Here is a 10,360-nt window from a genome sequence, read left to right on the forward strand (position 1 = left end):
GGAGGGGTATGGCCCCCTCGGCGACGCCCTGAGATCCAGTCGGGGGCCCAAGGGGAGGGGCGCCGACTTCTGGGACATTTCAGTGGGAAAGGGCTGCTCTCAAAGTGGATTTTCCCAACTACCCTGGGGGCGGGAAGCGGGGATGCTCCCCCGGCCGCAAATCCGCGAAGAAGAACACGAACGAAGATGAAGACGACCTGGAATCTCGGTCCTCGGGGTCCCCCTCCAACTGCTTCGGCTTTGTCGCCTACTCGGTGAACGCCGGAGAGAAACCGCGAGTCAAGATCAAGTCGACTCAGGAGCCTTCGTATTCCTGCTCCACCCGGTGCGATTCCGACCGCACTCCGACTCCCTCTCCCTCTCCGTCTCCCTCGCCCAGAAAGCTCCGGTGCGTGGACCAGCGAGAGCCCGAGACCCACGAGAGGCGCGAACGCCACTCCAAAAGGAGAAGGGCCAAGGAGGGCATCATCGATACCTTTGATCTTACGTGGCTGGGGTGAGTGAGGAGCAGGGATCCAGGACCCTGCTTCCACCGCAGCTGCAAGAAACCGCTAAGGACCGCAGAATCCCAGCCCTCCATCCTCCCCACCACGTAAAATCTCGGCATCTCGGCGGCACTAGTTGATAGAGCAGGCGGCTGTTGGCATCCAACCTGTCACGGAACCGAGTTGGCATCACCGAAAAGAGCAGGCCGCGAGGCTTAAGGGAGAAAGTGTGACTTGAAATTGGAGGTGGTAACCGGTGGGAGAGGAAAGAAAGCCAGAGACGGGGTTATAGCTGGGAGCTGAAAGGGTCTGGGATTTCTCCTACTGGCTTTTAAAGGCAGGATGGGCGATGGGCATAAGGAGTGGGATTTGGATTTGACTGACCAAGTCTAGAGGGAGTCGGCAAAGATTGTCTGCTAACACAACTTGACAGACAGCTTCTCTTCCCGGAGGGGAAGGGTGAGGCTGTTGCAGGGAGAAGCAGTTGTTTTCAGCTGGGCAAACATGGACGGTTGCCCATAGAAACTTTGCCACTGTACTTCACAAAGTTGCCCAAGTCATTGGAGGAGAACAATATGTTCCTTCTCCAGCCACCCTGGGCGATCAATGGGGGAGGGAGGAGGTAGAACGTTTCCTTTTTGTGTTGGGGTTTGGTTTTGTGGCTTCAGTGTCTCTTCTTTGAGAGGTTTTGCGGTGGTGGCTCGCAGATTTTAGCATGCCTCAGCTTTTGAAACCCCAGATCTTTTTGATTTAGAAGTGGGAATTTCTTAATTAACTTAAAGTTCTCTGGTGGAATCTGGTCACTCAAACTTAAGTCTACTCTTTGAAATGAGAACTTTGCCTCAAACTGATGGAAGTCATGCCAGTGTGTGTCTTAAAATCTAGGTTGGATCAAATGTACCAAAGTACACATTAGTCGTTAGGAAGCCACCAGCTCTTAAATCTTATAGCTAGCCCCGGTTTCATCCTTCCAGCTAAATGGGGATGGGGTGGGTTGTTTATTTGGAAGGGTGGAGGAATCTTCAAAAGAACTTTTTATTGAGGCATCCTCTGGGGTGTAAGGAAAAGGGAAAACTTAACCAAGAGATCTAGCAACCAAGCCTTTCTGTGGCCGGATTTTACTTGGAGACAGATGTCTGTTCTGCAGACTGTTTCTGAACTTTCGTATTTTGTTTTGGGTTCACCACCCCCCACCCCCCTGCCCCCCAGTATCTTAGTATGAAAAATGAAACAATTCCTCTACCTCTGACATACTGCAAAAATAGAACTTAGTGCTCAAAAGTTTAGATTCTGGCTTGAGGAAGCGAATAAGGAGACTTTTGTTCAGCATAAAACTTTAATCTCCCTGAAAGCAAGTTAAATAAATGTACTGTACTTTTGAGTGTGTGACTTCCAAAGGGAGGGGCCGCCACTCCCACTGTGACTTCTTGATTTAATTGTCCTTATTGCGTTATTCCTGCAGAGGATCTGTTTGGAGTTGGTGTTCTTATTTTATTTTTTTCTCTCTCTCTTCAGAACACCTTCCACCATGGCCACCTCGGCGAGCTCCCACTTGAACAAAGGCATCAAGCAGGTGTACATGGCCCTACCTCAGGGTGATAAAGTCCAAGCTATGTACATCTGGATCGACGGTACTGGAGAAGGACTGCGCTGCAAGACCCGAACCTTGGATTCTGAACCCAAGTGTATAGAAGGTGAGAGGCTGGGCAGAATTGGGGGTGGGTGGCAGCCTGAGACCAAGCCACTAGATCTGGCCTCTTTATTCTGATGTAAAGCTTTTCTAAGGCAGGACTTTACAGACTTTATTCAGTCAACATTAAGCTCCTACACTGCCTCCAAGCATTAACAATGGACCCCTTTATTTAAATTGAGTCTTGCATATCGAAAGAAAAAAGATGAAGTCTGGGGGAGGGGGATTGGGAACTTTGTTGACTTGGGCATCCCATCTCAGGCTGATCTAAGGTACCCCCAGGAACCCAGTTTGAAAACCAAAGCTCTAACCTGACTATTCCATCTGCTATACAAACTCTTTTGAATGTCATTTAGGTTCTAGATGTAAAGCAAACACCCTAAAAGTGGTATCTAAGTAGAGCTAGCCATCATTTGTTTTTCACTGATGCACTTTTAGAATTCTTAAACTGGCTGATTGCTTATCCTACAGAAGCTATTATATGAATTGGGATGACTTTTGTCTTTTTTAATTCTTTGGTCTAGAACAAACCATAGCTGCCCTCCTTCTGGAAAGGGACTGAGGTCCATCATCTTTTACCTGATTTAGGATAGCTTACTCTTCTGATAATGCTCACATTTGAGTGAATGAATGAATGGCTATAATACAATACATATAGCATGTACCTGCTATGTGGCAGGTATTGCACAGGCCCTGGAAATATAAGATAAGAGTCTAGTCTCTGCTTTCAGAGAACTCATAGTCAACTGGAGAGAGATGAAGGAACTCGCCTTTAAAACATAGTGTGGATAAGTTACGTGGGAGCACCCTTGAATAAGTCATCCTGCTAGTGTCTGTTTATCTGTTAAAATAAGGACACCACATGAACTGGGACTGTCCATTACACAGTGTGGGGTAGGGGTGGGAAGTGAAAGAAATAAGCAACACAGATGGCCTATCAGAGAGTATTTCTCCTGTATTTCAACTCTTTAAATGATGACTGACTGACTAGAAATGTCCACTTTGTCTCCTGGGTGTCCAGTAGACTTATTTACAGAGGAAACATTATTCTTAGGTTGTTTCTGTGATGGGCACTTCTTTTAAGAAAGTGATACAATGGTCTTACTTGGAACACAGAGAGAAAGGACTGTAGGGCAACCTGCAAACATCAGGGTTTGCCTGTTATTAGCAGCAGTCATGCATCACTGACTTTCTGGACAAGACAGTGTAGATCCTTAGAGAGAAAAAGGTAAGTGAGAGGCTGTACTCCTCCCTGAAAAGTTCTTGTGCTTGCAACTTTAATTTCCCCCTCTCTTTTTATCACAGAGTTGCCCGAGTGGAATTTTGATGGCTCTAGTACTTTTCAGTCTGAAGGCTCCAACAGTGACATGTATCTTGTCCCCGCTGCCATGTTTCGGGACCCTTTCCGCAAGGACCCCAACAAGCTGGTGTTCTGTGAAGTCTTCAAGTACAACCGAAAGCCTGCAGGTTTGTATAGGATAGACTTAATCCTAATCCATGAATTGTAAAGTTGTGGGGGGAGGATATTCCAAAATTGGTATTGGGAAGACGAGCTTATCCCAGAACTGTTAGAAGTTAGAACTAACTTCTAACTGGAAATCTGAAGGACTAGACATGCATCTCCCCATCCTGAACTTCCTTGTTGAGAGAGGTTGTGTGGTCCGTCCTCCCATTGTTGGCTGCAGAAAACCACACTGGATTCTTCTAAATCTTTGCTGGAGGAGTGCCCCATGTCACAGTCCTCCTGCCTGTAGATTTTAAGAACTTGGATTCTAAAGTTAGAATGCTGGGTTTGAGTTTTACTTGTCACTTCCCCCATTTTAAAATGGGGGGAAATAGAGGGAGGGTGCTATAAGTATACTTACAGCTATAGGAAGTTTAGCTGTATGATTCTGGGTTCGATCCTTGGGTCGGGAAGATTCCCTGGAGAAGGAAAAGGCAACCCACTCCAGTATTCTTGCCTGGAAAATCCCCGTGGACAGAGGACCCTGGCAGGCTATTAGTCCATGGGGTTGCAGAGACTCGGACATGACTGAGCGATTAAGCACAGCATATAGCTGATTCACGTTGTTGTACAGCAGAAACCAACACAACACTGTAAAGCAGTTATCCTCCAATTAAAAAATAAATTAAAAAAAATGGAGCAACTAATAAAATCCGTCTCATAAAATTGTTTACAGAGGATTGAGTTATGTGCAAATGATTGAGAAGAATTTTATGTCAAATACCGGTTGCCTTTTTGTTCCACAGAGCTTGTCTTCTTTCTCTGTCTACTGACTAAAACAAGAGCATCTTGGTTCACTGATAACGTATGTTTGCCGTGAGGTTTGCTGTAACTGCACCTTTGGTTTTTTCTGGCAGACCTGTTTGTCCCAGTTTTCTGCCATTCACTTTTTTAAACTCCGCTGGAGTCTCACTTCCATGAAGTCTTGCCATACTTGGCCAGTGAGACTTTTTGGCAAGTCCTTTCTTATTGACTCTGAGCCTTACTTGTCTTTGTTTTAAAGTGAAAAGTGAAAGTCGCTCAGTTGTGTCCAACTCTTTGTGACCCCATGTCTATACCTTCCAAGGAATTCTCTAGGCCAGAATACTGGATTGGGTAGCCTTTCCCTTCTCCAGGTGATCTTCCCAACCCAGGGATGGAACCCAGGTCTCCCGCATTGCAGGTGGATTCTTTACCATTTGAGCCACAAGGGAAGCCCCCCAAAAACTCTGTCTTAGGAGGCGTTAAATTGTGGTGAAAGACCTGAGTTCTGAAGTCAAGACAGGCAGGGTTTCCTGATTCTGCCTGCCCCGGCAGTTTACCTGCCATCTCTGAGCCTCATTTTCTCACTTGTAAAAAGGGAGACTTATAATACCCATCTTAGGGTTATTAGGAAGATGCAGCTGGCTCTGCAACCCTGTGGACTGCAGCACACCAGGCTTCCCTGTCCTTCACTGTCTCCTGGAGTTTGGTCAAACTCATGTCCATTGAGTCAGTGATGCTATCCAACCATTTCATCGTCTGTCATCCCCTTTTCCTCCTGCCCTCAATCTTTTCCAGCATCAAGGTCTTTTCCAATGATTCAACTCCTTACATCAGGTGGCCAAAGTATTGGAGCTTCAGCTTCAGCATCAGTCCTTCCAGTGAACATTCAGGGTTGATTTCCTTTAGGATTGACTAGCTTGATCTCCTTGCAGTTCAAGGGACTTTCAAGAGTTCTCCAGTACCACAATTTGAAAGCATTGATTCTTTGGCGTTCAGACTTCTTAATGGTCCAACTCCCACATCTATACATGACTACTGGAAAAACCATAGCTTTGACCAGATAAACTTTTGTCAGAAAAGTGGTATCTCTGCTTTCTAATACACTGTCTAGGTTTGTCACAGCTTTCCTTCCAAGGAGCAAGCATCTTTTAATTTCATGGCTGCAGTCACCATCCACAGTGATTTTGGAGCCCAAGAAAATAAAGTCTGTCACTGTTTGTACTTTTTCCCCTTCTGTTTGCCACGAAGTGATGGGACCAAATGCCATGATCTGAATTTTTTTATTGTTGAGTTTTAAGCCTACTTTTCCCACTCTCCTCCTTTACCCTCATCAAGAGGCTCTTTAGTTCCTCTTTGCTTTCTGCCATTAGAGTGGTATCATTTGCATATCACAGAGGTCTGAAAATGGTTCCTGGGACATAGTGAAACAGCCAATAATAATCTGTAAAGATCTGTTACAGCATAGCAGTTTTTCCTGGTTGAGCTTGTCGCCTTTTTTGGTTGGTTGGGTTTTTTTGGCATGAGCCGGTACTATAGAACTTAGCACTTTGTATCTTCTCACTGGGAATGTAAGGCTGTTTGACAGACTAGACAAATGATTCTCTCAATAAAAATTGTAGATTTGGCTGTAAATGCTTTAGAAACCAGGAATAGGTCTAACAGCTAGAAGAAGTTCTTCTGTGAATAGAGGGTTCAAGTGCCTGACATTTGGTACTTGGGAAGGGGCCAGCTTGCAGATAAGGTGAACCCTTGGCTGTGTCCTGTGGGTCCTCTCCCATGTGACTTTGTTATGACCCAGTTTAGTTATAAATAAAGCCTTTTGAGAGTCTCCCTACAGATACATAATCGTAGCTTCTCTTATCATCCCCTCTCACACTGACTGGGGTACCGAAAGGTTGACCCTGGGTCAGTTCAGTAAATAACATCTCAGGTACCTGGAATCTGAGGACCACTTCCCATCAACACGGGGATTCAGTGCATTTGTCCATATGTCTCTAATAGCGTGTCCACTCTTTCTCCTAGAGACCAATTTAAGGCACACCTGTAAACGGATAATGGACATGGTGAGCAACCAGCACCCCTGGTTTGGAATGGAGCAGGAATATACCCTCATGGGCACTGATGGGCACCCCTTTGGTTGGCCTTCCAATGGCTTTCCTGGGCCCCAAGGTAAGTCTCCATGGTGAGAGGTGAATCTTGCTTTTCCCCAAGTGCTTAATTGCCAAGAGAAGTCTCTCTGGAGATGGGAGTGAATCCTTGTAGATCAAAAAGCTAGGAGGCTATCCCCAAGACTGGCTGAAATAATAGTGTAGAGAGTTAGCCCTTGTGTTACCTAAATCCAAATAATGGATGTTGAGATGTTAACATTGCACGGAAACCATGGGCTCTAGTCGGTGTCAACCCAGAGGAGCCCACTGCACACCACTCATCTGCCTCCCGGTAAAGGCAGGGATGGTGATTCCAGGAGAAGGTGTGAGAACTTTCTGACTTCTGACTTTGGGCCATGCATCTCACTTAGATAGGAATTTTCTTGACATCCTGCCTCCTGATCTTCCATCTTGATGCCTCTCCAGGTCCCTACTACTGTGGTGTGGGAGCGGACAAGGCCTACGGCAGGGATATTGTGGAGGCTCACTACAGGGCCTGCTTGTACGCCGGCATCAAGATCGGGGGCACGAACGCCGAGGTCATGCCTGCACAGGTAAAGGTCTCTAGCCCACCACCTGCCCCACCTAGAGGCATGCAGGGGCTTTTGCTAAGAAGGGCTATTGTGGTGCCCACTCCTTAACCCAAAGCCCTCAAGGTGGCTTGGAGTAGAGATGAGCAGGAAGCAAGTGTCGGCTTCTGGGTTGGGGTGAGCAGCTGGTTTTGCCAAGGCCCATCTTCTCGTTCTCTCTAGTGGGAATTCCAGATAGGACCCTGTGAAGGAATCGACATGGGCGATCATCTCTGGGTGGCCCGTTTCATCTTGCATCGTGTGTGTGAAGACTTCGGAGTGATTGCCACCTTTGATCCTAAGCCCATTCCTGGAAACTGGAATGGTGCTGGCTGCCACACCAACTTTAGCACCAAGGCCATGCGAGAGGAGAATGGTCTGAAGTGAGTGCCGCCTCCAGCCGGGGCCATTTCACTCTCTCTGCAAGAATACCTGCCAGGGGTTTGATATATTGGGGATGAGTAAGCTGCCTTCCCAGTTGGGGCCTTTAGCTCTTGGTTCAAAAACTGTCTTCTGATCCTGTCATTTTGTTCCTATTTGGAAAGTTCCCCCAAAATACTCTTCAAGTAGGATTCAAGGATGGTGATGGGGTAAGTTGACACAGATGAATGCTTTTGAAAATCTTTAGTAAGAACTAAATTAATAACAATACAAGCATCTGAATGAGCTTAATGCCTGTGGGTGGGAGAGAGTTTCACTGGGACGTCTGCTGCCTGCTCAGCACTAAGAGACACAGGTTGTAAGGCAGGGTGCTGCCTTTGTGGAGAATTTCTTTTCCTGAGGCCTGGAAAACAGTCTTTGGTAGGTGAGTCACTCCATTCTTAGATCCACACCTGCTCCTTGAAGGGCAGGTTTCCTGATGGCAGGCCAGACCCTCATCTTGCCTGTTTCTTCCAGGTACATTGAGGAGGCCATTGAGAAGCTAAGCAAGCGCCACCAGTACCACATCCGAGCCTACGATCCCAAGGGGGGCCTGGACAACGCCCGGCGCCTAACTGGGTTCCACGAAACCTCCAACATCAACGACTTCTCTGCCGGCGTGGCCAACCGTGGTGCTAGCATCCGCATCCCCCGGACTGTTGGCCAGGAGAAGAAGGGCTACTTCGAAGACCGTCGCCCATCTGCCAACTGTGACCCCTTCGCCGTGACCGAAGCCCTCATCCGCACATGTCTTCTGAACGAAACCGGCGACGAGCCCTTCCAGTACAAGAACTAAGTGGACTAGACTTGCAGCCCTCGAAACCCCTCTTAATTCTACATCTTACTCCCACTCTCGCCCCTCTCAATGTTATAATAGCTATAACTCAAAGGGTGAATATCAAGGTTCTTTTTTTTTTTTAATCCTCACTACCCAGTTAATATCTCTTGCTTTCTTTGGTCAGGATTGAAGGGGTCAAGTTCTTAATCACTTCACGACCACCTACCTACCCCTGCCCTTTTCTTTTTCCTATCACTGAAGCTTTCTAGTGCATTAGTTGGGAGTGGGGCGGGGGAACATAACCACTGCTTCCATTTAATCAGGTGTGTTTGTCCAATAGGCATAGCTCTCCGGACAGAGAGCCCAGTCGTTGTGAAGGGATGGGGAGGACTTTTTCTGAGTGGTTACTGAGTCGGGGACAGGGGTGCTGGATTCTATGGTTAGGTTAGGATTTCCCTTCTTGGTGGGAAGTTCCATTACTTACAAGGTTGTAACCAACTTTCTATCAAAAGTGAAAATTAGGGGGGAAGAAAGGGTGGGAAGTCAGGTAGGAAAATGCCCTAGATCTCCTGGTGTGGTGCTTCCCTTGCCTGGGGCTCAATGCCCTAACAGGCTCCGCATAAATGGATGGATGGCCCTACCTTAAAGAAAAAGTTCTCATTATGTGGTCCTCCATTTATAACACAAAGCAGAGTAGTATTTTTATATTTAAATGTAAAAACAAAAAAATTATATATATGGGTGTGCAGATAAATGTGTGTTTTCTCTTTAGGGAGAAAAAGCCATTCTGGTTACGGGGAACCCAAATTTGAGACTAAGTAGTCTGGTTAGAAATAAGGATCTCCTTTTGAGTGGGCGTGGGGATGGGAGAGGCTGTGCTGGAAGAGTTGGCTGTTTGGGGCTGATATTCCCTCACGACCACTTGAGGGCTTCTCTCTGCCCTGCTTGCCCTTCTGGGAGGCTGACGTTGGTTGGTTAACAGGTGGAAGCCCATGATAGCAGTAGCCATCACCTGAGCCCCAGGTTTAAAAGACACACATGTACTTGTACACACAGGGGTTTGGAAATATGAGTTGGCTGGTCAACTTGAGCATGTTACTGACAAGGGGGTATTGGGGTTTTTTTCCGGTGGGACTAGCATGTCACTAAAGCAGGCCTTTTGATAATATTAAAAAAAAAAGATTTTTTTTTTTAAAGCAAAACAGAATTTTAGATTTTAATCATATTTGTTAGGGTTTCTAAGTCTTTGTTTTACAGAATTGCTTGTTTGCTTCAGCTGTCTCCTCCCCATCTCTGCTCTGGAGGAGATGGGACAAGTCTGGAGTCCAAACAGTTGTAATTTTGTATCTTGGTGTCTGTTCTCTGAGTGTGAAATATTCCCTTCCTTTGTTAAGATTCCTGAGGAGTTACTATTTTTTTTTCTTTTATAATAAAAACAAACCCCACCTTTGTCCTTACATTTTCCTTAGTGTTTCTGGCTGTTTTGTGTTGGTCGCGGAAAGTGGGCAGTGGTTTTTTTCTTACCATGACAATTTCTAATTGCCATGTACAGTATGTTCAGAGTTAGACAACTCTTCATTGTAAACAAACTGTGTTAACTGCCCAGAGCAGCTCTTATAAATGTTAGGTTGATTTATAAGATCGCTTCTGACTTCTGTGGTTCTTTTAAGTCCCTATGTGCCACTTCATTTCCCTTATTCTACCAAAAAGGGAGTTTTTTTTTTTTTTTAAAGAGGCAAAGTAAGTTCAGGTATACCTGTTTTTGGAATTAAAGAATCTTTCCTGAGGCTTATTGCCAACGAACCCCATCCTGTGCTTTGGAATCTGGAGTGTTTGGGTTAAAGCCTATCCAGGCCCTAAAAGTTTGCAGTAGTGTACAAACCCCTGTGCTCCAGAACTTGCCTTTGGCCTATCACACTATCAGGTTTTGAACACTGGCTTGATTTTATTGCAGCCTAATCTGTTTGCAACTTGTCTCACTGCCCCTACTCCATTTCATCTTCTGCCCAGCTGCCAGTGGTTC

The 10,360-nt window shown here is 46.1% G+C and overlaps 2 protein-coding genes across 2 annotated transcripts in view; both read left to right on the forward strand.

Annotated features, from left to right (window-relative positions):
• The window catches only part of TEDDM1 (transmembrane epididymal protein 1), a 9,659-nt gene extending 9,159 nt beyond the window's left edge, over window positions 1-500 (forward strand). Inside the window, exons 4-5 of the mRNA XM_010853132.1 lie at window positions 84-325; window positions 380-500. Of these exons, the coding sequence (XP_010851434.1) occupies window positions 84-325; window positions 380-500 (363 nt within the window). The remainder of the gene's footprint in view (window positions 1-83; window positions 326-379) is intronic.
• GLUL (glutamate-ammonia ligase) lies at window positions 7-9,980 on the forward strand. The gene is made up of 7 exons (XM_010853122.1): window positions 7-496; window positions 2,001-2,179; window positions 3,481-3,642; window positions 6,446-6,592; window positions 6,997-7,124; window positions 7,323-7,522; window positions 8,037-9,980. Exons 2-7 carry the CDS (start codon window positions 2,014-2,016, stop codon window positions 8,353-8,355), a joined length of 1,122 nt encoding a protein of 373 aa, XP_010851424.1. The 5' UTR covers window positions 7-496; window positions 2,001-2,013; the 3' UTR covers window positions 8,356-9,980.
• Window positions 9,981-10,360: the final 380 nt, after the last annotated feature.

This window comes from Bison bison, unplaced genomic scaffold (genome assembly GCF_000754665.1).
Source record: "Bison bison bison isolate TAMUID 2011002044 unplaced genomic scaffold, Bison_UMD1.0 scf7180017864322, whole genome shotgun sequence".
Classification (NCBI taxonomy): Eukaryota; Metazoa; Chordata; class Mammalia; order Artiodactyla; family Bovidae; genus Bison; species Bison bison.

Excerpts from the sequence above, each read along its gene's own strand:
- GLUL (XM_010853122.1), top strand. The coding sequence starts at position 2,014 with ATGGCCACCTCGGCGAGCTCCCACTTGAACAAAGGCATCAAGCAGGTG. Across the intron at positions 2,180-3,480 it reads TGAACCCAAGTGTATAGAAG|AGTTGCCCGAGTGGAATTTT; the intron begins GTGAGAGGCTGG and ends TTTTTATCACAG. Across the intron at positions 3,643-6,445 it reads GTACAACCGAAAGCCTGCAG|AGACCAATTTAAGGCACACC; the intron begins GTTTGTATAGGA and ends TCTTTCTCCTAG.